The 27263-nt window shown below is 39.7% G+C and overlaps 3 protein-coding genes across 4 annotated transcripts in view; 2 read left to right on the top strand and 1 right to left on the bottom strand.

Moving 5' to 3' along the window:
* Positions 1–1453: 1453 nt before the first annotated feature.
* On the top strand, positions 1454–18695 carry LOC106808204 (E3 ubiquitin-protein ligase MYLIP-like). Its single transcript, XM_014810812.1, has 6 exons — positions 1454–1691; positions 8995–9185; positions 11862–12117; positions 12472–12602; positions 14279–14711; positions 15123–18695. Exons 1-6 carry the CDS (start codon positions 1605–1607, stop codon positions 15345–15347), a joined length of 1323 nt encoding a protein of 440 aa, XP_014666298.1. The 5' UTR covers positions 1454–1604; the 3' UTR covers positions 15348–18695.
* LOC106808205 (exosome complex component RRP42-like) lies at positions 18578–25370 on the bottom strand. The gene is made up of 8 exons (XM_014810813.1): positions 25220–25370; positions 24280–24381; positions 23949–24043; positions 23663–23834; positions 23324–23394; positions 22980–23103; positions 20099–20254; positions 18578–19354 (listed from the first exon to the last, which is right to left on the bottom strand). The coding sequence occupies exons 1-8, from the start codon at positions 25274–25276 to the stop codon at positions 19241–19243; spliced, it is 891 nt and encodes a 296-aa protein (XP_014666299.1). The 5' UTR covers positions 25277–25370; the 3' UTR covers positions 18578–19240.
* Positions 25371–25594: 224 nt separating this feature from the next.
* Positions 25595–27263, top strand: part of LOC106808202 (CAS1 domain-containing protein 1-like) — a 52914-nt gene continuing 51245 nt past the window's right edge. For both annotated transcript variants that reach the window (XM_014810811.1, XM_014810810.1), the window contains exon 1: positions 25595–25784. In XM_014810811.1, coding sequence (XP_014666297.1) covers positions 25616–25784 — 169 coding nt within the window. In that variant the 5' untranslated portion in view covers positions 25595–25615. The remainder of the gene's footprint in view (positions 25785–27263) is intronic.

Here is a 27263-nt window from a genome sequence, read left to right as displayed (position 1 = left end):
TATATATATAAACTATATTGCTTACACCCTTGACATTTGCTCATAATAATATTTTTATTATTACAATATGGACAGCACGTCAGCTCTTATAGGACCAACTCGGGTGGCAACAACTTATCAGGAGTCTATCAACCTGAACTTATGTATCGTAGACGCTTCAACTCGAGTGTCGTGATGTACGTATAAGGTTGTAAACCACCTCATAGCACTACCGGCAAATATATATCTGACCCCTAGGGTGTCAGGTACCAAATCGAAAAAACCAACAAATTTCGGCACTTGCATTGCAACAACAACGCATTTAAATTCTCATTTTTCCCCGGATGATTCCAATCTGGAACAACCTACCAGTGGGTGTTGTGGAAGCAACGGACGTTGACACTTTCTAGTCAAGGCTTGACTCCCACGTGCACGCGAACCCTAGACCTAGTAGCATTGCACTCACATCATTATGCACCTGTTTGTTTATTGGGTTTATCCCTGAAGGCACTTACTACCTTGTCACTATATCCAGTGTAGTGGACACCGACAAGTACGAGAACATAATATAACATAACATTGCTTGTAAATACACCCTTGACATTTGCTCATAATAATATTTTCATTATATATTTCATTTCGTTTTGCCATGGCCGTACTATCATATTCATAAAGTTAGGAAAGTAAGGATGGGGAATTTTTATGGGTTTAAGAACGTGGGGAAGGTAAAGGATCCGAGGTGTTATATAGTGTTGAAAAGGCAGAGAATGAAAATATGTAACCGATGCATGGTTGAGTGGGGCCGATGGGGTCTTTGTCGTGTCAGGTACTACAGATATGTACCCGAGGTAGTTTTAGGTTGTTTATTATTATGTTTATATTTTTATATGGGGTATGTTTAGGGTTAGGGTTAGGGTTAGGGTACACTTCTGTAGTACAAGTCTGGTACACTTTGTGTATACATATATATGTACCTCGGGTACATATCTGTAGTACCTGATACGACAACGACCCCTTCAGCTTGAGTGGGGATGAAGGCGAAGACAGATGGTGGGTGCGAAGGTATGCGAGGTGACATTGTATTATTAAAAAGTAGTGGATACTGATTTATTATCAGTCTTTCACCGTGGAAATCATTATTTACTACCTTGTGCCACTATATATCCATTGTAGTGGACAGTGGACACCGACAAGTACGAGAACATAACATTGCTTGTAAATACACCCTTTACATTTGCTCATAATAATATTTTCATTATATATTTCATTTCGTATTTGATTTATTATCAGTCTTTCACCGTGGAAATCATTATTCCTGATCACAGTTTGCTAAGAAGTGTTTGCATGCTTACTATGGAGGTTGTTAGATGGCGCAGTCAATAATAAGCTGGGTGTTAAAAATAAATTTGTTCTTGCGCTCTTATTGGGCAGAAATTATGTCACGCATCATGAGACGACACCTGGTGGGGGAGCTGGCACCACAGCACAGCTGTTTTCAGTGTATGTTTTCGTCAAGCTCAAAGTTCTTACACAGCGAACCTCTTCTCAATTTTTGTTGTATTCTAAGTTTTTGATGATATTTCTACTTCTCCGACACTTCTCCAGTTTGAGGTTTATACTGGAAGATGTTGTGTCACGTTAGCAAGCCAGACTGCGTAGTTTTTGAGGTCGATGTTGACGATAAAGCGAAAGGACAGGAAGTTTTAGACTGGGTAAGTTGTCTAGAAATAGAATTTATACGGCCCGATGACGAACCGGAACGTAGCCCTACTCATTTCGAGAGATTACGTACTTGTAATGCCTAATGGCGCGAGCACCTAGTCAATTCTCATTTTTATTTTCATCTCTATACAGCTACACTACGCTATGTATTATGTGTAGGCGACTAGTATTTTCAGGAGTACATGAATAGAGAGATCTATTTGTCTGTCTAAAGTTATGTTTGTTTCAAGCAAACATGGTTTGCATCACAGGCACTTGAAACGTTTCAATAAAATATAATGCTAAATAAATACGAAATCTAATAGTAATACTAGTACTACAAAATTCTTAGTGTTTCTATACTCTCTTTCACCTATTATTGCTGACAGTTTTCTGTCAATTCCGTGTAAATGCTCTATGCACACACACTAACGCCGCCATTGCTCGCTGTGCACAGTGACTGTTAATATATATAGCAGGTAGGAAAGCGCTCGACTCCAATCCGCTCGACACTCGATGAATTCCCAAAGATTACAACACAAAGACACAACCATTCTACTCCATCTTTGGTTTCAAGTTCAACAGCAGTGTTCACTTGTGTATTAGCCCTAGACAATATAGACTGTCTCTGTTCGTAACCGCAGCTCTGTCAGCGCGAAAATCACAATAACATGGCGAAATTCGAGGGTTCGTAACGGTTGCGCGGTTCAATGTAAATGTCTGGCCGAATCAGCGAAAAACACCTAGCGGTGCTATTGCGTCATATCGTCAGCTGCGCCGTAAAACGCTGCAACTTGTTTTTGCTATCTGCTGCAAGGTGGAGCGAGGCTCGTAGGGAGGTGGTTAGAAAGCAGCATGGTAGTTTCCAAATGCAATGCGCTCGCTATAGCCATGTAGCTTGGCAGAATTGATACAATATTGACGCGAACGTTCACGCGAAACACCCAGAGAGATTTCGTCAGTCTTTGTGTGATGGATCGGTGACAAGCCAGGTATCGACAGAGGAATTTTTAGTTTATTTAACAAGTGCACAATGTTTGTTGAAGGAGAAAACTCGAAAGGTTGGAAGCTGTTGGATTTTTGTATTCGTGCTAGTGAAAGTGTGAAATCGAAGCGAGCGTCGAGGAAACTTTTGCGATTTCCGGCTTTTCCTACCTGCTATAGTTATGATTACGTGTAAGGCATGCATATCCGTCGCGATCCCGCGAGCAGCAGTTGGATACGGCGACATAAAGTTTTGACGTAGAAGCATTTGGACAGGAAATTTTACAGGAAACTTGTTTAGGCAATTGAATAGGTGAACAGGAGAGTAGGCCTATAGGGTATGAGGAATTTCTTGTATTTAGTTAGTGCTCTATGATTTTATGAAAGCTTCAGTGCTGTGGGTCGTGGGTCGTGGTGCCGATGCGTGCGTGTTGGTAACACAGGCACTTGAAGCGTTTCAATAAAATATAATGCTAAATAAATACGAAATCTAATACTAGTACTACAAAATTCTTAATGTTTCTATACTCTCTTTCACCTATTATTGCCGACAGTTTCCTGTAAATTCCGTGTAAATGCTCTATGCACACACACTACCCGGCCGCCATTGCCGAGGCACAGTGACAGTTAAATATACAGGATTGCGGCAACTTTACCGGTACGCGGGCTCTAGTACTAGAGCTATGGCATAGGAGGCTGACATTCTATCAATAATACACTATTACTAACGTATCTTCACAGCATGGCATATATCCCTACCTAGGTAGCCACTCCGCCACAGGCTGCTCTTACGGCGGAATAATGGGCTACACGAGTATAACTCGGCGAAGTATAGTGGCACTAGTGCCCTGATGAATCGGGGTCAGCCCTATAGACCGAAGGTCCGATAGACCAAATATTGCAAAGGGTTAGGGTTAGAGTTAGGGTTAGGGTTAGGGCATATATATGGTTTATAGTGGCATCATATGATTTATAGTGGCATCGTTGGATGTGCGGCATATTCACGTTCGAATACGGCAACAGTGGATATCCGGATGCGTAGCCTGGAGGCTAGGCGACCGATTCCGGACGTGTAGCCACTGCGTATTCGAAGAAACCTTCGGTCTATCGGGCCTTCGGTCTATCGGACCTTCGGTCTATAGGGCTGTAACCGATGAATCAATTCATTTGGATTTACGATTCTTTCCAGCTGTTTCATTTAATAACTCACTCAGGGCAGTGTTCCATTGGAGTATAAAATTGCGCTGTGGCTATATATGCCCAGCAGCCGGCACCCTAACCCTAACCCACACCAAATCCACCAAAATCGTTGGTGTGGGCATTGGTCAGAGGAATCTCGGACTAGTAGACACCATGCTGAATTTGTAAAAGGACCCCCCTCAAAAAACGAAAGCCTACCTACCTACACAAACTTTTCAGCCTGGGGCAGGTGAGGGCAAACAAAGATTTTTTTAAATTGTGGCATTGAAACTTCGAGGCAGGGCACCTTTAATTGAAGAGAAGAAGAATTGCAATGTGTTATTATATTATATTTATGTGTTATTATTAGTGTTGTCAATCGGTTGTAATTTCGTAATCGATCATCGGTTGGACCCAAGTAACCGATGATCGGTTACAATCGGTTACTCGGGGTGTTGAATGCCTGCATGTGCGTAACGTCGTGTGCATGTATGTGGCTTGTTGTAGCCCTGTTTACTGTTTGTTTTGCACTGGCATCTTCACTACGTGTGTGTATTAATTACATGTATGTTAATGAAGGATAACTTGTATAGTATTAGTAGCGATGATATCTCTGATTCTCATCACTTTTTCGATTATTTTTTTTCAATTTTTTTTTTCCTATGAAATCGATTATGGATTTTGATAACCAAGCGCTTGGTTCGAGCCACTGTTCAACCGATGATCGAGTATAATCGATGATCGTGACATCACTAAGCGCTTGGTTCGAGCCACTGTTCAACCGATGATCGAGTATAATCGATGATCGTGACATCATTAGTTATTATATATGTGTTATTATATATATTTCACCTGCATGAGAAAATGAACTATACCATCATAAGAGTTATACCACATACAATGCACACCGTTCGAGTTTAACATCAAACAGGTAATATGTAATTTCAGTGTTGCAGTTGGTTTGAACACTAGGTTGAAGTATAAGATAAAAAAGTTGTGTTTGAAAGTGCAGGGTCAGCCTCTGTAATTACTCTATTTATTAATTTGCTTTCTTTATCATTAGCCAGTATATATTTGGGCAAAAAATTGGCACGATACTTGTTTGATTAAATGGTGCATAAAAGCTATTTATAGACACAGTTTCACAGCAAAATACCGAATGAATGGACAACAAGAATGTTTTTTCTCAATCTAAACTTTTCTGCAGCAGATCAGCTTGTCCTGGAAAAGTGGAACTCTATTACTTATATATATTATATTATATTATGTAATATATTACATTATTGGCTCCTACAAATGCTATCAAAGGTTATTGGCAAAACTACACTGCATATATATATATGCACTCTTGATATATATATATATATATGCATGCATGCATGTAAACAAGAGCTTTATGGGTATTTATTAGGGTAGGTATACTATAACAAGGGTATTTATTAGCACTTGATGTAAACTATACACGCAATGTATGTGCCTTATTTCTGCCCACCCAATAAAAATGTCTTCCGCATATGATATTCCAATAATATCCTTTCTTTGCACATCCACATGGTCAATTATTTTATTAATGTCCTGCTAATTCATGACCGCCTCACTTATGTTACATTTCTTTGGGTTATATTGCGTTTCCTTATGTAAACCCGTGCATTCTAGACAATTCTGTCTACAGAATATTGTGCATCTACTGTCTTTATTATATGCTACTCTATCACTCTATGATAATTGTGTTGTCCCATTGCAGTACTAGACTAGTGTATTATATTTGAAGTAGCATTTTGTTCTCGTCTACCCCATAAAGTGTTCTTCAGCTTATGATATCTCATAACATGTTATCAGGAGTGTATCAAAATTATCAATGCACGCTCTCATGGACATTAATGTCATGCTAATTTATTACATCACATCTTGATCACATCTGATCACATGTTACAGTTATGGTATGTTACGTCTCCTTACAAATTACGTTCTCTTCAAATAACATTGTATGATTACAGTTTTCATAGCAGTATAGTCTTTCATAACCTGCTAATTATTATGTTCTTCTTGCAAAACGCATGACTTTATTTGCATCATACAAATATCACTTATTATTCTCTACTTTCTTCTGAAACAAACATATGATATTTTGGTCGCGAAAGCAACCCAGGCAACGTCGGGTTCCCACCAGTGCACGCACGCATGTGTGCGTGTGTATAATATATTCATGCATGTGGGCAAATCTTTCCATATATCTTCTGTGTTGAGTGTCCTGTGTATGTGGTTGATTATTTACAACAGAGCTGTATCCTGTCAAGATCTAACCAGCTCTTTACACAATACACATGTACAAGTAAAAGTCCTGTAATAAGTGGGTACTGGTTATAGTCTGGTGTCTTTCCAGCTGAAGTCAGTAATGCCGCCATAGAGGGGCTCTTCTGTTGTTACGCAGCCGTCAGAAATGTGGCAAGCGTTTATTCTGTTTGTGCGTAGGTCCTGACTATTTTCTCTGCCTGAATGGTCTGATAGTGCTGAATCAGACCAGACAAAGCCGCCTACCATTTAGAGATTGAACACGCCCCTGGCCGACACGGCTATGCTTATCTCCCCGGCGTGACTTCTACTCACTGTACGTGGACCTGTTCATGTTTTGTCTTCCAGACGCAGTAACCCACGTAATTACGTTAATTATCCATGGTTAATTAGAAACCAGGTAATGGCCGTGCGTGCAAAGCATGTGATGTAGCAGGTTTATATTTTCATGAATGCACAGTGACACCGACCCAACAGGCTGCCTATACCATACATCCTGTAATCCCCATATAAGATTTGTTCCTGGAAGATTACGTTGTTGAACTTTGCAGCAGATTGAGCAGTATATATATGCGTCGCTATATTGGGTATGCTATATTGTCACACGCACCCATACGCGGATACACATACGCACGTACACACACACACACACGCACATTATGCACGTATGCACACACACGTACACGCACATTATCAAGAGCGTATAAAGAAGGCCGGCCTTCTTTATACGCTCTTGACATTATGCACGTATGCACACACTGTGCTGTGCCGGCCGTTTCCTCATCTAGCTGGAATAAACCTTGACAATATGTTACAACTAGAACGCCAATGGAAACTTTGATAATAAGCGAAAAGATTATAATTGTATTGAATGTATAAACCATACAAGCAAACAGGTATATATAATGGAAAATATTACTAGCAAACAAAAACTACTATATATTGATTGAGTACTGATACCAGTAGACTCAGTAGTCTGTATAGCTTGTTGATGCACCAAAAATGTACAGTAGGCAACTCGCTTTCACTGATTGTGATTGTATATGTTAGCGGCCTGACTAAATGGATGCTCAACCTTCAATCAGATTGCATACATCTATATATAGCCGCGTTCACACGGGCGAAGGAACTCGGGTCGAAAACGACACGGAGCGTCGTTGAAGAGAGCGTTCACACGACGCTATGCGAGCTGTGAGCTGAGAAAAATAATACAATGCGTCCAAGCGAACAATGCGAATTAAACAATCAAACTCTTCTGACTGACTTCCAACTATTCTGTTTACTTTCGTGTTGTGACGTACTAATTCCAACCCGAGTCGCGCGTTCACACGGCAAAAATGAACCCGAGTCGTTTTCGGATTCGGACAGGACTCGACAAAACAGGACTCGAGTCGTTTTCGACCCGAGTCGTTTTCGCACCCAATCTGGAGTGGGTGCGGAAACGACCCGAGTCGTTTTCGTACCGAGAAAACGTCCGTGTGAACGCTCGTCCCGGGACGCATTTGACACGGGTCGTTTTCGACCCGAGTTCCTTCGCTCCGTGTGAACGCGGCTTATATGTATCCTTGTCTCCAGTATCTGCATACTGTTACATAATATCAAGAGCTAATAATACATTATATTATTGCATTATACAATAATACATTGTATTATTGTATTATACAATAATACATTGTATTATTGTATTATACAATAATACATTGTATTATTGTATTATACAATAATACATTGTATTATTAGCTGTTGATGATAATGTGCGTATTCACTATTTGCTGCTTTAGAATGTCTTTCTCAGATAAATGTGTTTGCTGTTATACCAAATGCATTGATTGACTTGCGTAGATGTGTCTGGTCATTCACTGGTGTTACCAGAAATAGATGGATAGAAACATCTATTTATGTACTCCTGGTATTATTTGTTTTACTATGCACTGGTAGAGTAGTTCACACTGGCCACTAATATTTTACCACAGAATTCTAAATAAGATATCATAATTTGATATGATAAATACTTTGATGGACAGAGATGGCAACTCAGAAATCACAGGAATGTGCCTAAGAAATGCTGAGTGGTGGGTGGTGGAAGGATGACAGCATTAAAGTCCTGCAAAGAACGTGAAGTACGGGGGTTGTTAGTTTTGAAATAGACCGTGCATTGTCCTGCAATCTAGGCCATTCATTAAGTTTCAGACCAAACAAAACCAAGTGATTTCTCGACGGACTGCTATACTGACACAAAATCGTCTTACTCAAAGAATAATGTCAGTCACCATCACTCTATAGGGTAGCCAAGATCCTGTACCCATGTAGTCCTTCTGTTGGGCTCTGGGTGGCCCTGTTGGTTACCGCTCCAGTGACAAAGCAAAGGGCTACACAGATAGAGCTATTAAAGATCCTCTATGTTGAGGGCATTTTCTTGTGCTGTTCGCTCATGTTAAATGAGCCAAGCCTATAAGATATAGGCAAATAGTAATGACATAATAGCAGTTGGGCTGAAAAGTGAATAGTGTTATATCATGTGTAATCTCGAGCTACATAATAAGCTACCCTAAACCTGTTTGAATGCCTGTTTCGCTTGACCCAAAGTACAGCAACCTCTGTCAGTTGGTTTTTAATAGCCAACGAGTGAACCTATGTGTGAGCGGTGGTGTTGACTGTTGATTGATTAGACCAAATTGTCCAACGAAATAGAGTCCTGGGGTCATGTGTGGGAGCATGTAGAAGCACCTATACGGGCTGTCCAACCCACCATGGCGACATCCTTTAATTTAAATTGGGGAGAACCTGTTGGATTTACTCATTTTACATTTCTATACCCTGTATTTTATATACTTATTCATTTTTATTATCGTTTGCTAGGTATGCAAGCAGCTATCCATATTAGAAGTCGATTACTTTGGGCTCCAGTACACTGGCCCTCGAGAGGAACAGCTATGGTTGAACCTAAGAAATAGAGTGAGCAAACAAGTGCAGGGAGCACCCCCTTACCGACTGAGACTGCGCGTGAAATTCTTTGTTGAACCACATCGCTTGTTGCAGGAATCAACAAGGTACTAGATTGGATGAGTTGAGCTTTGGTATTGATTACTCTGCGGTAGTCACTTTGTATGTTATTCACTTTTTCTACTGTGTAGCTAAGGTAGTTTTTACTAGAAATTGCCTTCCATTCAGTAAGGTAGTACTGACCTTAGTCTACCTATGATTTATTACGTATAACTCAATTAATATAAACTAAAATTTTACATTAGAAAAACCATAACCAACATCCTTAATCAATTTTCTCATACATAATACATGCACCCAATTTATTGCATACAATCCAGAGCAATAGACTAAAATCTATGGTAGTCATATAAAATATAGTTTTGCTCTATGATCAAAACAAAATCAACAAACAAACAGCAACAGCATTATTATAAACGTCAATATAAAATTTGGAAATTTGGCAAACTATTGTTTTGACTGTTTTTACTAGCTTTACGTTTTACTAGATTTGATATACGGTCCCCTTCCACTTGTTAAAACCTTCATTTGCGGTAGATGGGGACCATTGGTGGTGAAAAATCTTTATCCTCGGAGACAGCACTGTTCAGCAGGCAACATTGGATTTATATTTCATAGTTTTTAGAGTGTGAAATTCTCTGCAGTTTTTCTGTTATTTTTTCACTGCCATAAAACAAAAAAATGCAGCTCACTCAGTTCTGATAATATATAAAAATTGTCATGCCAATAAGCCAGTTCGTAGTTGGCCAAAGGATTGCGTGACGTCACAGGTCACCGGGTCATTTGTGACAAAAATCGATGAAATCTCGAGTGCGGCGTGCACTCTTGGTTCAGTACGTACGGTATGTATGTATTCTGTGTACGTGTACACGCACGCATGTGTACGTGCACACGCATGTACGCACGCACGCATGTACATGTACGTGTGAACACCCACGCACGTGTACGTGCACACGCACGCATGTGTCCGTGTACACGCACGCACGTGTACGTGTGCACGCATGCACGCACGCACCTGTACGTGGCAGCACAGTGCACTCATGCACGCACGCACGCACGCACGCACGCACGCACGCACGCATGCACACACACGTGCACACGCACGCACGTACATGTACACGTGCACACGTACACACACACACACACCGTGACACACGCACGTGTACGTGCGCATGCACACACACACGCACGTGTACGTGCGCATGCACACACGTACGCACGTGTACGTGCACACGCAGACTGTAGCATCACAATGACACATATGCATGTGTATGTGTACTGTGCGGTCGAAATACGAAATATAACGACCTGACCCGGAAGAAATAGTGGCAAAGTTCGTGCATGCGCAGACTGTAACTACGAACTGGCTTATCCCAATCACATAAATTTTCATGGTTTCCATGATAGTTTTGTGGATGTAACATTTTTAGCTCATCTGACATAGTCAGATGCAGCTTGTAGAATCGCATGATCGTCCGTCCGTCCGTCCGTCCGTGCGTCCGTCCGTGCGAGCGTCCGTCCGTCTGTCCGTCAACAGTTGGGCACAAATCTTAACCGCTCGACGTACGGTCACGATATTCGGGACGTGGGGGGGTAATCCGAAAACGAGTTGGGATGTCGAAGCTGGGGGTCAAAGGTCAAAGGTCAAGAGGTGTAAAAGAAGGGAACATTCACTCCTTAACTTAAGGTATAGGGAGGAAATGCAGAATTGCGGCACAAATCTAAACGGCTCGACCTAGGCTCGTGATAGTTGGTGTATAGCATCATGGTAGGAAAAGCCATCACTGTGCCGAAATTGGAGGTCACAGGTCAAAGGTCAATGGGCACAGGGCAGATTTTAGACGTTTTCTGAGGACATGGTCTGACGGAGCGATTGAAAAACTTTTTTGTTTCAGCGGTGACCTAGCATTTTTATGGCATTATTGAAAGGACCATGAAATCTACTTTCTGCTGACATGCGAAGAGTAAGTGTCAGATAACCTTTTGACCCTCAAGAGGAGGGTTAAACATGGATTTGTTGACTGTCTGTTAGAAAGAATTTGACTGCCGGGTTTGCTAGTAGAATCTATACATGCCTGGATGTATGAGGCTACAATGTCACAGTGAAATTTCAAAAGCTAAATTTGGTTAAAGAAAGTTTATGCTCCTTAAATCGTATAATTTCTATGGCATTCTGTACTGTCAGTATGTTACATGTAACGTATGCCACTGCCAGTGGCTACTGCCAGTGCATGTGTTGGTGATACTGTGTAGTTTTTGCCTGCGTTAATTGGTTACAGGTGGCAGCTCTCTATTGCAGCCTGTAGGCTTGCGTAGGTAAATGGATGAGTGCTTACCTATTCTGTCTTGCAAATAGTTGTTGCTACTACGTATGATGGGAGCTTCCATCTTTAATCTGAAGACACTTAAACGTACGCGCCATCTCGTGGCAACTTTCATAACGATCCCAACGAACATTCCTTTGAGAAGGTTCCTGATACCATCCCTGTGCATTCCACTGTTTCGGCGTGTATGTGAACACATTTGGGACTAACAGGGTTTACTAGAATCCCACCACTCCACCACAGAGTCACCGCAGTAGACGTTAGATGAGCGCTGTCGCTCTGCGGCACTTGTTGGTGTTAATTAATAAATTATAGTAGTCGCCATGTACCTGAATGTTAATTTATACACTAACTTTGTTCTCTGATCCCAATTCCTTTTCTTGGTTATTATCTGTGCAGGCACCAGTTTTACTTGCATCTGCGTCAGGATCTTATGGCACACGACCGCTATCTGCCCCTGGTTGGCATTGAAGTCCTTATACAGATGGCAGCACTAATCGTACAAGCTGCCACTGGTGACTGCAGTGCTGCTGCACACAAGGAATACCTGCAGGTGGTGCCAAATGCCACGGAAGACATTATAGATAGGATCGTAGCCTGTCATTTGGACTTAGCTGGACTAGGTTCAAGCAGGTCTGAATATAAACTCCTTCAGGTACCAATTACAATTTTACATCTATTTTGTACAAATTAATACTGGCCGATAGTCTAGTGGAAAATTATGAAAATCCACTGTTATTACTATATCATACACTATACTAATAGTATTACTATAGAAAATGACTAACTTATCAAACTCATATGGAATAACCTATGGCATTATTATAATTATAATTACACCATTTCCTATTTAGCAGCCAGAATTCTCTGTTATGAGACACAATGAGGCAGTGATACTCAGTTCAACCATTTTGTTGTTGATGTTTCACGTGCCTACCTTTTAACCACATTTTATAGGAAAGTCACGATATAGAAACAAGCATGTTTATATGCTATTGAATCATTACAGTTGGCATGGGACTGTGAAGTGTTTAGCTTGGAGTTTCATCAGGTTACTCTAGAGGGTGGTGTCATACGGCAGTTGGGGGTTAAAGCAGATGGCCTCAACATGTATGACAAGAACTTCGATTTCATACAAAGGTATTATTTCATTTATATATGATTATCATTATAGGATACACTTCTGACATGTAAATACTAGTGACACTGACAGTCATGTCCCAATGATCGATTAAATTGACTACGTCACGAATTTTCTATGGTAAAATTTGTAAAAAAAAAATTGCCATTTTTTTACATTAAAAGTAAGAACTAACGTTACTAAATATATCCTCAAACTCTCACCTGATAAAAATGTTTTTACGTTGGTTAAATTTGCAAAAATCTAGACGATTTGGTAATTTCTGTTGTCTAACACTATTCCTCCAGCACTGTTCTCTCTGTAGACTAGCCAGTACTGGCGTCTCTCGGTTTTTCACCGGCAAATTAGGGCATATTTAAAGAAGGTATATTAAGCATAAAAGTAAACAGAAACAACTAATTGGTATTTTCATACATTTTGATTTTGTACAAATAACACCACATATGTACTACTTGATGGTGCTTGAAATTCGTGACGTAATCACTTTAAAATTGAATGTTCTGTTGAATAGATTATTGATTATGAAAACAAAAAATTGATCATCATTCTTTTAATAGTTAAGACCTGTGAAAAAGGAGTCTGCTAGCGTTATTACATATTGCGTGCCAAAAAGCACTGCATGAAAAGATGACAGAAAAAGCTTCGAATATGTTTCTCAGATTTTGAATGCATATTGTCTATATATGCATAATGTGTCTATATTGTCACAGAACATTAAAATTGAAATTTAAAGATTTCTGAAAAATGTAGACGTCAGATTTAAAGCCTCACAATTGCGATCCAAACGCTAATTTCTCCAGACTAGACTAGCAAATACTTGCGTGTCATGACATAATCACCACTACTTATGACAAATTAAACTCTAGTTGCTCCCATTTCCGGCCGCGTTTTGCTTAAAGCCACAAGAAAGAGGCTGAGAAAACTGCCATTCTGGCGCCAGCGACTGTTTGCCAAACAGACATAGCCTCGATAGTGCGTGACGGGGACGTTCACATGTTTGTTATTCCTTGTGCCTGCGCCGTACCCGCTGTACCCGCAGCACCCCTGCACGGCTTGCTTTGGGATTGGGGAAACTGCTACAACAAACATGTCGGAGAATTTCCAACACATTGGAGTATTTTCGAAAATACCTTTTATAAGATCAACGCGCCAGTGAAATGCGGAGCGAACTAGAGTTTATTTTGTCATAAGGTAGTGTGATTATGCATGCCACGAAGTATTTGCTAGTCTAGTACTGGAGAAATTAGCGTTTGGATGCGCATTGTGAGCCTTTAAATAACATTTATTCTGAAATGAAAACAAACAAATATTCGGAGACACAGTTTTGGAGCCATAATGTGCAAATTTAGCTAGAATAAAAAGTGACCGTGACCAGTGAACATTAAATAAAAACATACAACGGAAACATTGGCTAGATCTCTTGGTTTTAGATTAGATCAAATAAATTATCATTATAATCGATTATTGATCAGTTGGATTATGAAATTCCAGCTGATTCTAAACACTAGTAAATACAGTGTTAATGTTAGAAATGAGGTTTATCTCAGGTATAATCACCGTATAATGTATTGAAAACTGAACTGTGACCAAGTACGTGAATATTTCGAACAATCGTCAATATTCGAATAACAGAAAAATGTTTGCATGGATTAAAAATCCGCATTTCTTTTTTTAGAATACCATACACCAGCATCGTTAGTGCAACACAAACAAAGTGCAACCTTTATCTGGTCTGGAAAGGTGATTCTGCACAAAATCACTCGCTGCACTTCAAACTACCTACCCGGCGTGCTGCCATAGCTCTCTACCGCTCTGTAACCGAACATCACACATTTTATCGGTGTGACCGAGTGCACTATAGTGTGATGTCACAGTACAGTCGGGATTTGAAAGGGACCCTGGCCTCAATCTTCAATGAAGATACTCCATTGGGGAAGGAGTACAATTTTGATGTGCGTCGCACGTGCATAGAAGTGTATGACCAGGTGAGAAGAGACCTGTATCGACTGAGTGTAAAGGATGCTGAAATGGCATCGCCTGAATCTACACCTAAGCATAATGCCTGTGCCAACGACTCTACCTCTGATGAAAGCACTCAGCAACTGAAGGTATAAAATTGTAGTTTAAAATGAGTTGTGTGCAAAACCCTAAATGCATTGGGGATCCAGGAAGTTAGGAACCCCCAATGTTACCGCATATCTGATTATTTAAGTACTTGACAAAAATCTCAGTTGAACCAGAATAATATATTTCAAAATAGCAAATATATACTCAAGAGACCATCAGATTGCAACCATATTTCGATAAAATAAAGTCGGTGGGAAGGGGTTCCCTAACCCTTCCTCTCCAAGTGCATTAGACCAGAATCCTTTCTTCCAGAATTCATAGTTCTGCCCCTAAAGTTTTCCCGTCTCTTGGGCATGGTGTAACATTGCTCGCGGTCATTTTAAAATAAAATACTTTAGTGTCGTGGTGTGCTGATCCTAAATATAATATAACAACATGCGTTATATTTTCAGGAGTTGCAGGATGCTCTGTCCTGCAGGGTGTGCATGGACGAGGCGATTTCATGTGCCTTCTGCCCATGTGGTCACGCTGTCTGCTGTGATGCGTGCGCCGCACGTTGCCCGCAGTGCCCCATCTGCCGCGCAGACACAGAGCGAACGCAGCACATCTTCCTGCCTCTCCCAGCTGTCAGGCATAGAATCTGTGGGGAAACTTGCTCACAGTTGGACACAAACTAAAAGCTATCCTGCGATAAAAAGCCTATGGGGTATCGTTTACTAGGTTTACTTAATATTTTTGCAGCGAGTGGCAAGCGTTGCAATTTTCATGCCCGAGATTAGTGAGTGACGTAATTAAACAAATCATATTAAAGAAAGTAAAACTGATATGAACTGATGCATCACAATGGTTTGATCGCCTATAAATTTCAGTAAAATCTGAAGAAAATAAAGCTTACCCAAAATAGAAAAAGTATATGTGTATAAATACATCATAATTGTGTTAGATATAATAATACAAAACATGCTGTCTTGCTGAGGTGATGTCTTCAATAAGGTGTCCAGTGATGTGACCTATTATCCTACCTTTTATATATTACAGCATATATATGTATATTATATATATATATCTCCTGATATATTATATATCTACTATTTTCCAACTATAGCTTAAGTCTATTTCTGTAATGTAGTCGCATTTTCTATAGGGAGATGGCATTTTGATATTAGCATATAAATAACTGGCATAACTTGAACTTATTAATATTAATATTATTTAATTAAAATAAAATTAACAACAGTTTCTTAGATATCACTGATATATTGATCTCAAAATGCTGCTTTACTGCATAAAACTGATCTCATGATCTTCATGTTTTATATCCCATATATTGTTAGATTTGTACACGTGTTGATTTCTTCGATGTAATTCCAGTAAACATGCAAAATCACACTTCGGTCACTCCATTTCAAATGGGCAAAATCCACATACTCATTCGTCTCGGATTCACTCCAAATTTTCCACAATTATTACAAAAACGGTATGAAATTCAAGCTCGGTATTCCAAATTGTTTATGAGATTTTGCCATTTTTCTGAACAGGCTATTAAATTTTGCTTGACAATCGGACTGCCAGTTTTTAGGCAATTCAGTCTGCTATAGAGATATACTTATCTGATCTTCAGGATAAGGTACCATCATCCATTCATTATTATCAGTCAATTGTTACTTGTGATTTTCAAGGTATAAATAGTTTAAGAGCTAAAATTTCACATTGTTTAAATTAAACATTTGAAGTTGGAAGAATGTATACTAGAATTAATACTAGAATGTAATTTTTAAAATATTTGTTGATTTGAAATGGGTTGACCCATATACTATGGATCTATTATATTTGTTAAATAGTAAGACATTTTGGGAGTACATATAAACTTATCTTGTCACCTGCTAATTTAGCCCCTCAGTGATCTCGCACTGTCATTTAGATCTGCCGGCAGATCATTTGATATTTCCTAAAAAAAATTGCTGGAGGTGCAACTGTTGCACAGAATTTCTTTGACAACCATATTTAATTGACAAGAAATGGAGTGATTGATTCAGTGATCAATACTTTAATCCACGTATGAATAGATACTAACAAACCTGCAATCACACGTGTACCTATCGCAATTAGCAGGCTACCAATTGATGTTTTACTCGATCTTGTGTGTAATTTGTCATGATATTATAGCTAGATATTCATGCGATGTTCATGTTCACGGTGTAAGTGTGAACGTATTTCTGCCAGGAAATTGTTCAGAAAACGTATACAGTTGCTCAGGGTAGTATTGAAATTTGTAAATAATGGCAAGTCAAGTGTCTGCGGATTGTCATATTTCTGCTGGTGGAGTGGCTATGGAGGATAGGCAGAGTACAGTGGTGACTAGAGTAGATCAGCGATCTAACTGCAACAAAAATGATGGGGGCCGGGGTAGGGCACATTCAATGCAATATGGATTGTCCTTTGACAGGATTCCCAATGTATATTTTTATTGTAATTGTAGTTTTTTATTCGGCTATATTTAACATTTACCCCTGTATTTTAATGTGCTAACGTGCATTGTTGAGTAGCAGAAACACGTTTTCCAAATCATAAGCAATCAGTTGTCAACCAGTTTGAGATTCTAGAAGTTGGCAAGGTCATTTGTATTTCTGCTGGTCAGACAAAACTGAAAAATGACAGAAAAGTTGGTGTGCAGTGTCGTTAACAAAACATCAGTTAAACCGTTAGTGGCTGCGTAATATTGATGAACGTCATTATTATGTGTATGTCTTGAAATCAGTAATCTGTAATGTTGAGCAACCAATTATGCCAATAATATTTGCCCGATTAATGCAGAATTGTAAGAAATAGTAATGCTAGGATTAAGAAAAACTTTAGTTACTTTTGATAGTACGACTAGTGAATTATATTAATGTTATTACATGGATACTGTTCTTACAGCCCATATATGATTGAAATTTGTCAAGGACGAGGTGCAGAGTTGTGAGCCATTTTACCTTCACTCGCAAATGTAGGCCTACTATGATTTTTTATTTAGGCATAGTTTGAGTGTTTCTGTTTGTTGGACCTCGGTGTCAAATTTAGAGTGTTTACGCACAGTTAACAAGCTTATTGCTTAAGTTCTATAATATCAAACACTTTGTTGTTTTTCTCAACCTTATAGCAATGTCCTTGATCACTGCTAACTAATTCTACCACCAAGTCATCATTTTCTGGATTTCTTAATCCATAAGTGATAATAAAGTGATAATACTGATAATATAAGTGGTGTAGTCCAAAGATACACATGAGAGGGGATCAAGATTACTGGCATCTTTAATATTCTGCCCATTGATCTAATCATGTGTGTATGGGTTGTTTGGCCATGTAGTATGCGTTTATGCGACCTGTTTAATGTGAGATAGGAATGCAAATATTTTTTGTGTTAGTGCAGACTTACTTCATCATCAAGGAGTTAAATATCAAAGTAATTGAAGCTATATCATTGAAGACTATATTAAACTGAAAGCTATATAAAGTGTGAATGCTGCATATAGCTATAATTATTGGTGCTAGCCTATATGACATGAATCTCATGTCAATCATAGTAAACTGTATATGTACTAGTATTTTTAATTTAAGAAAATTCTTGATGGTTTTGATAAGTTTGTGCCTAGTTCTTTCGTTGGGTATACCTAGACTTTATTGATACCTTAGTAGTGACACTTGAAACACTGGTTTCAGGTTACACAAGCTCAATAGCATAACCATAGCTATATAGTGTATTGATGATAAGCTATGTTTGACATACACCACTTGTGCTTTATTGCATTGGAAGAGAATTGTTAATTATGTCTAACACAGCCTGGAACCTCTGAGAATAGCTAGCATACTTGCTTTTGTGCAGAGCCATTTAACACCAAAGAAAATATCATAAATATCATGAATATTCATTTCCAAAAATTCATTTAATTGACTTGCTTACATTTCTTTTAAAGTTATTATGTCAGATGTATAAAACTTGTACAGTATATATTTTGCGTAATTATAAAACTGTTCTTAAGGCATTAAGTTATTGTGTGCGTTGGGTTTGTTTTGTTTGGCACAAGCTTCTAGATATTATCATCTATCAGCAATAATTCAATATAAAATAATAAATCAGCAAATTATAAATAGAAATAGCACAGGTGAAGATATATTTTTCACTAAGATTAATCCAGCATTCCAGGCAAGGACAATGTCATTCTTGAAAGGGAAAGCTTTGGTGTTTGAGGAGCTCTTTATTAGGCAAGCGAATTCTATAAGAAGGGATGCAATAAATGAATGTCCTCAATGAAAATATGTGAATTATTTTCATTTAGTTATACCTGAGATAGTTGGTCCTCTTTTCACAACGAATTGTTTACTTTTCCCAAATACATGTCCTTTAATTGCTACTTCCATAATTCAGGTTACAAAAGCATTTTACTGATATATATTCTTATATACAGAAATCCTCAAGTACTGCAAAAGAAACCTTTTAGGTTAAAATAATTAATATATATCAGACATGACTGTACGATACATTGGGGATTGATAGATTAAAATTGGTATGCATTAAACTGGATATTTATTACAAGAATCCTTTTGGCTCCCTGTTGGTTCCCATTTGTGTATGTAAGCATTCCTCGTCAAGCAACTGTCTTGTCAATTGTTTATTGAGATTCAACCCAACATTCTTTCCCGTCTGCAGAATGAATCACAGAAGATCATAAACACCATTATTATCTTAATTACAATCTGAACTAGTAATTATAACATATTACACACAAAGTAATGAGGTGATAGCTCAGTAGATATTTTCTGATGTTAGTTAAAGCCTACGGTCACAAATATTAATAAAAACAAGCAATTTAGGATAATCACAGTAGGTATTATATTGTTACACTTACACACACGTACACTTGGTTCATTCCTGTACTGGGATGCACAGACCTGCCAACCCCATCTGATGATCATCAGTAATAATTATTGGATTTTTCCGTAACAAATAGGCATTTGTCAGTAACACGTTTTTGTGCCACAAAATAGCCTTCAGTGCGGTACTACTATTCCTGGATCCGTGACGTCATTCAAAATGGCTGCTCCCATAAACCAGACAGACGAACGCATAACACAGCATAATTTACCATTTTCAGTGAGTACCGTTACGTTTTAAGAGCTATTAGTCTAAATCTACAGTCACAGTAGTCATGTTACATGATAATAGTTGATTTTACACTGTTTATTTCTTTTTTTTTGCATTAAAAAATATAAATTTCAGAGATTTCCTGCTGTCCGTAATTTTTCGAGGTCGTCCGTAACACCGTAATTTTGACTCGCGTCCGTAACAAATTACGGGCAATACGTAACAGTTGGCAGGTCTGGATGCATCTAGCTAATATTTTCATGTGCCATATGATATATTGGTAAGTATGTAGGCCCCACTTACCTCTAGCATCTCATATATGCTCTCTGGGTGTAGACTTCCACACGCAGATTTCTTCAACATGGTCACTGTACCTTCCTCTGTGACAGCCATCATGAGAGAGGCTAAAGAACACACTTCTTCCTCCAGGCTGGCATCTACTACATGACTGTGTCCAATCTGTGAGTGCAATACACATTTTCTTTTAGAACAGTGTGGCAGCTAACAAGTGAACATTTGCCAGAGAAAGAAATCTCAACTCAGGTCCTAGACGGACTTGCGGCCCCGGTCTTTGCGCGCAGATGCGCGGAATGTCAGGGTAGATGATGTTGTTCTGATGGCTGACCCTAACATTATTCGGGGACAATGGAAGCTTGGTCGAATCACTGACGTGTACACGGGAAAAGACAATCGAGTGCGAAACGTCCAAGTCAAATCTGCGAACAAGTTCTTCAGTAGACCTGTTAATAAGATAGTAGTCAGTCATGTCCTGTAGAAGGGTATGAGTAATTTGAACTGTAGAGTATTTATCAGTACTGTATGGGTAGAGATGCGAGAGTGACGTCGCATCGTGGGGGGAGGATGTTTCGAGCGAAAATAGGATCTCACACCGAGAGGTGGCACTGGTGCTGTTTTGAGGCACAAGCCGGGGAACAAGAATGCACTCGAAGCTAATGATTTGTTCCATTTGAGCGTTGTGCCATTGTGTTAACATGTTAGGTGAGTTGTATCGGTTTGATTCATGATAAGTTGTTCAATATGTAAACGTTGGTATTAGCATGTAATATGTTACTGTTTAACATGTAACGTTCAATGTGTAATCGTAAAAGTTTAGTGAATTACAGCATTTGTAATGCTGCTGTCGATAGACCACAGCCGCGTGTAAATGGCCTATACTAAGCCATTCAAGGTCAAGGCTTACCGTGAAGCACATTGCATGATTATAGCTGGCATTTGACTGTAATGTTATACTGCAAGTTGCAGTACTGTAGGGAGTTAGTGTGGAATTTAACCAGCTTATCTGGATTTAGTCAATGTTATGGGGAGGAATTGTAGTGTAGAAGAGTCAGGTAATGAGAATCTTGTGTTGTCTGGTTGCTGGTATTTATGATGCCAATGATTGTATTACAGGATTGATTACCTGCTGAACTGACCGTGTGACCGACCTTTGTGTGACAGTGCACCACATTGGTTTTAGCAGAAAATGTCAGTTACATCCGATCACAGTAGTAATAAGTCATAAGTCATATAGTCATATAGTCATAAGTTATATAAGTCATATAGTCATAAGTTGGTTATTGTATGTTTAACTGAGTAGATGCAGATACATATATCTTTGAAGATTATGCAATATACGAATGGGTGATTTGTGTTTCTGTTGAGTGTTGTTTAAAGAACATCAACCTAAACCTGTTTTGTTTATTCATTCTTCACAGAATTGAATGCTGATCACTAAAAGATCTCATACATTAAGACCTGGTATAACTGCGTTCTTGTTCGTCTTCATCGAGCCTCCCACAGAGGTTTTAACGAAGACGTGTACGGCGCTCCACGTGGGCTGGCGCGGTCTAGATGCTATCTCCAAAAGCGCCGCCGCCGTGGCGGCGCCTGGCTGCGTTTGTGCGAGGTTTTTATCAACCTCCTGACCCCGCGCTGCCCGTGGCGATGGCACGTCGTGCGAGCACGTGCTGGCGTGGCCGTGCCAGTATTTACACGTAGCTAATTCTACAATACGCCGCCACACTGACACACAAATATATATATATATGCACATGTTTTTATGAAGACGACGGAGCGCGACATTCCAGCCTCCCTCCTCCCCCGCGCTCACGTGGCGGCCGGGCACGGTCGAAATGCTATCTCCAACAAACGCTGGCTCGGGGAGTTTTTGAGCTGTGGGACGGCGCGAGCGGCTTATTATTTAAAGAACATAAAATAACAAGTTGTCACGCTTTTATCAGATGTGTTCTACATGTCAGTACATGTATTCGTATCTGAATTCATGCAATGAGTTTATGATAATCATAATGACAAGTCCACCGTAGCCGAGCCGGTGTACGTGTCCCGAAAACTGCACGATGTTACGCTGCCCGCTCGAGCCGTAATCGGCTGGCTAGCGTGGGCATTCTCGGTAGACTTCGCGGTGACTTTGGTAGTAAATAGATTTCGTATTTATTTAGCATTACATTTTATTGAAACGCTGCAAGTGCCTGTGTGCCTGGCTGCGGCAGCATTGATGCATGTATATAGATACCTTATTGACCCGTGGCGGCGGAGCGAGCGAGAGAGAGAGAGAGAGAGAGACAGACCGTGGGGAGTACGAGAAAGAGAGAAAGAGAATGGGAGAACGCCAGATAAGGGACGCAAACACGGCAGGTGACGGTACGACGGCGAGGATGTACAAACGCGTGTCAATCTATAATCGGAAAGGCCCCTCTCCAAAGCCGATGTAGCCGAGCCGATGTACGTGTCCCGAAAACTGCGCGATGTTACGCTGCCCGCTATACGCATTCGCGCGCACGCCTTCCCTCGGCGCGCGAGATGCTACATACAACACACCGCGGTCACGTGCGCCCAGTCCCGCGGAAGTGCGCGGCTTAACCGCTCTCGGCGGTCGGGGAATAACGCATCTTTTGCGCAATGCCATCTTGTACACGGTCTCTCTGGATGCTGCTCGGATGTTACAGAATCTTGGAGTTAACAAAATAATGAATACTACCTTCAGTGGTAGTCTGTTAGCTCCATTGTACATTTTTTGCAAACTACAATAACCTTAGCATCACAAATAATTATAGTAGCATCACAGCTGTTAATTATTAAGACATTTTTATCCTAGTTATTATAAAGGCCTATTTGTTGTTTATTAGACATATGCATAGATATTAATACAGAAAGCTTCACTGACCTTGCTAAGTGTGACATTGCATGGGGCATGTTTCACATTAATGCGTAGACTGTCATATGGATCATCAGATAGCTCCAGCTCAGGTTTACCACCATCACTACTTGTTACTTTCACAACTGGAACTCTGTGTGTAAAATATCAAAAGCACTACACACGTGCATGCTGATAATATCAACTGTATATTATACCAACATGTTCTGTCTGGTAATGGAAATGTCCGACTTGATACACACACAGTATACAACCAGTTTAAAATTTCTCCTACCGCTATACGTTAGCACCCAAGTTAAATTAATGTGTTGTAAACTTACTACATCACCTGTTTGTTATTAATATACACATACTTGGTACTTGAAAGGGCTGCTTTAACCGCAATAGACACTGCATCGTACAAACTCCCTCCACACTCTAGAATCTAAATGTAGAAGAAAATACTTCATCAGTATGCAATAGGTACATGGTACTACATGTTCATTGATGTTCATATCGTGCAATGTTAGTTACAAGGAATGATACTGGAGTATACATTTTAATATTGTATTATGTTGAAATTATGTCATAGCTGAAATTATTTATTTTACATTTAAAAACAGCATCAAGGTTAATCCTATGCAAGTAAACTTGTAGAAAGTTTCATCTTGGAGTATGACTGATACTTGCACTCTTGCAGTGGTGCCACCTACCAGAATGTCTATATAGAGAACCCAGCACTGCTCAGAAGGAACGACACAGAGAGCCTTCAACATGCTGCTGGAGCAGCGATCTGAGCTGTAGGCTCTCGCTAGGGTACTGCTGATGTCCCGGGCCAAATCCTCTCCACCTCGGCCCTCAAATGTTGGTGCTGCATTAGCAGAACTATGGGCAAACGTAGATAGTAGGCACAAATTACAACAATAATAGCAAAATTTGAAAAATTGCCATGTGCACAAAGTATCATATCATAAGTGCTACACAAGAAAAAGATTTTACCAGTCAACAAAGAATTCTAGTGTCCCGACATCTGGGTTATCAGTTGGAGGTGTAGTTAGATCAGCCTTAACACCAACGAGTACATCTGTTTGACTCTGTCAATATGAACGGAATATTACATTGTGTATCCTACAGTATCTAAACAGTTTCTATATGAAAGCGCTTTACCTTCACAATATTTATTGCGCATGTTTAATTATTACCAAAGTACAACATCTCGCATTTTATTTGTTAATGAGGTTTACTAAACTCCATAGTACATTAGTACACACAATAACTAAATTCATATCTAAATTATTAATTCTCATTTCCAGAGTACACTGGAGCTTACCAGTTTTAATCTTGCTGATCCATTTGCACTTGAAACTACATCCGTTTCCAATTCAATGTGTCTGTAATCATCACAGCTCCTACCATCAACCCGTAAGTTGTCCTTTAACAACAAATATTATTTGATCATAGTATACTTTACTGGTAAACAATTGCAGGGTTTATGATTTTAGTTCATTTTTGAAATCTTCAGTAAATTAAACGAGCGTTGTGCGAATTTGGCGCCGAGGATTTCCCACTTCCTCTATATTTCTGCTGTTTTTGCAGCGGCGTGCGTGTGGTAAAATTGCGTGTTGCAAAAAAGCATTTGAACGGCATTTACGTGGAATTATTAGTCGATAGCGAATACATCAACAAATTGAGACTTTAGTAGTGAAAACGTTTTGATTCACCACCATTTTATTGTTGAAACGTTCCAATTGCCTGTGAACGCGAGGAGATTAAAAATGTAAACCGATGAAGGCTTCGGTCTTCGTCTCACTCACTCTTTGAGTCTGTAATTAACCTCTTAACCTCATAAATGATAGTCTTCAAAAGTCCTGGGAACTTAGAGTAAGACGGAGAGAGAAGTGGATCAAATCGATAGATCCACACTGCGGATCGCAGTGGAAAATGTTGCAAACTTGCAATTTACCAAAGATGAAGGCAGGGAATTCCAATACGGAATCACAGTAACAAAGAAGCTAAACTTAAAAATAAAAGGATCCTAGGCTTATTGCCACAGTGCCATTAGTGGCATTAGTGCTATCTTACTCTTACTCTTACTCTTAGTCTTAGAACCACTGGCAGCATGTTATATATAGACAATGGCCGTGTGTGTGCTGTAGCTGCAGCGGAATGGTTCTTGCTGTCAGTCTCAGTGCTTAGAACTTGGAAGATTGCACGTGCCGAAAACAGTGTGACTCAGACTTAGACAATACCAAGTCCTAATTAATGATTACCTGCACGCCATGTATTATGAACATTTTCTCTGCCTCACTAAGAAGTAAATCGGTCATTTATATGTATATATATAATATCAAATTACGAGGAAAACAGTAATAATTTCACTGCGTTTAAAATACAGACAACAGTAACACGTTTTCTCTTTGATTTGTTTATGAGACGAATGCGCCATCTGTTGTGACCAAAACAAATACATGTATAATCGCTTCTTCGATTTCAGGTGCGAAATATCTTAAAAGACAAGTTATAGGCTATAAATAACTTAGATATTAAGAGCGCTTTTAAATATTATAATATGTAAATATACAATAGCAAATTTGCATGACAAAGTACACAAGGAAGTCAAAAAATACATCAAACAAGTGAACACATAGTGGCTCTGTCTGCGAAAAATGGCAGAGCAAACACAGCAACAGCAAGTCTTATCGCCGTCTACACATTCTATTACGACGACTTCAGTTGAATTTATACAGCATATAAACGTAGAAAACGCAAAGTTTTTGGCATTGGTCGTATTGCTTTGTATAGTAAGCTATCATGGGGCTTTACACTTCGTATACGGTAAGTCACCAATCATTTATGGATGGTAGGCCCTACTTAGTAGTAATACTAATACTAATACTAATACTAATAGTATTACTATTAGTAATAGTATAATAGTACTCATCGGTAGCATGTCATGTGTCCGGCAGTGTCGCGAGGACCGGGCCCTAGTACTAGTCTAGAAGACAATCAAGACATGTCCCACAATACTTCGTGTCTACAAAACTCACAAACTTGTCGTGTTACAATACTTCGTGTCTTCGTGTCTATGTTGTATCCGGAACTTTCGTGGGAAAAATAATTTCGCCCCCCGGACCCCCCTACTCCATAGTAACTAGTTTCCCATCCCCTTCCCCCTCCCCCTGTTTCAATTTCATCCTGGGGAGAACCCTGATTCATTAGCTCAGCTGACGAAATCGGATGCAGCTTGTAGAATCGCATGATTGTCCGTCCGTCCGTCAACAGTTGGGCACAAGTCTTAACCGCTCGATGTACGGTCTTGATATTCGGGACGTCGGGGGGGGGATCGCGAAAAGGACTCGGGGTATCGAATTTGGGGGGTCAAGGGTCAAAGGTCAAGATGTGTCAATGGAGGGGGAATATTTTCCCCTTAACTTAAGGTATAGGAGGAAATACGGAATTGCGGCACAAATCTCAACGGCTTGATCTACGCTCTTAATATTTGATGTTTAGTGTGATGGGGAGGAAACCCATCACCAGCGCAAAATTGGAGGTCACAGGTCAAAGGGCAGTGGGGGAAAGGCATGGTTTGTATATATATACAGTTTACATTGCTTCTAGATATCTAACTGAATAAAAATAGTCCACTTTCTACGGAAAGAAAAGTAACGAATTCAGTCACGATAACCCCTGCGACATAGGAACTTATTGTTATGCGTTACGCATAAAAACACTGGGTTACGCTACATGCGGCAGGCCGCAATCAATTTCTTAGACGGTCGCGAGTTTTTGTTCGTATGGCGAATCATGAGTTGAGGACTACTTGGATACTTTTTGGATACCCCGTCAGAAACGGAGCGCATTAGAATACGCTCCCGTTTACAAGTCTGTCTAAACGCCGTTGCGATAACCGTAGTATTTCAGAATAATATGAGGGGGAAAAGTGCCGGTCAGGAGGACCGGCAGTTTCGTAGAGATGGTGGCCGAAGCAAAAACTTGGTGGCCTCGGGCCTCCGGGTCGGCACCAATTTCGAATGCTGGCCAAACCTGACATTAGCACATCGAAGACATCGTGTAAAATAATCCATTCAATCCTTTGCAAAATTCCGTAACAGCGAATTTGCAATTTCGTTTTCCGACATGTAGTCATAATTTGAAAATTACATGTAGGCCAATTTATATAACCCTCCCTACTAGGGCCCCAATTAAAAAAATCTTTGTTTGCTCTCACCCGACCCAGGCTGAAAAGTTTGGGTAGGTAGGTCAGCTTTATTTGAGGGCGGGGGTCTTTTTACAAATTCAGCATGGTGTCTACAT

Source organism: Priapulus caudatus, unplaced genomic scaffold (assembly GCF_000485595.1).
Source record: "Priapulus caudatus unplaced genomic scaffold, Priapulus_caudatus-5.0.1 Scaffold259, whole genome shotgun sequence".
Lineage (NCBI taxonomy): Eukaryota > Metazoa > Priapulida > Priapulimorpha > Priapulimorphida > Priapulidae > Priapulus > Priapulus caudatus.
This window is presented reverse-complemented; position numbering and strand designations above follow the sequence as displayed.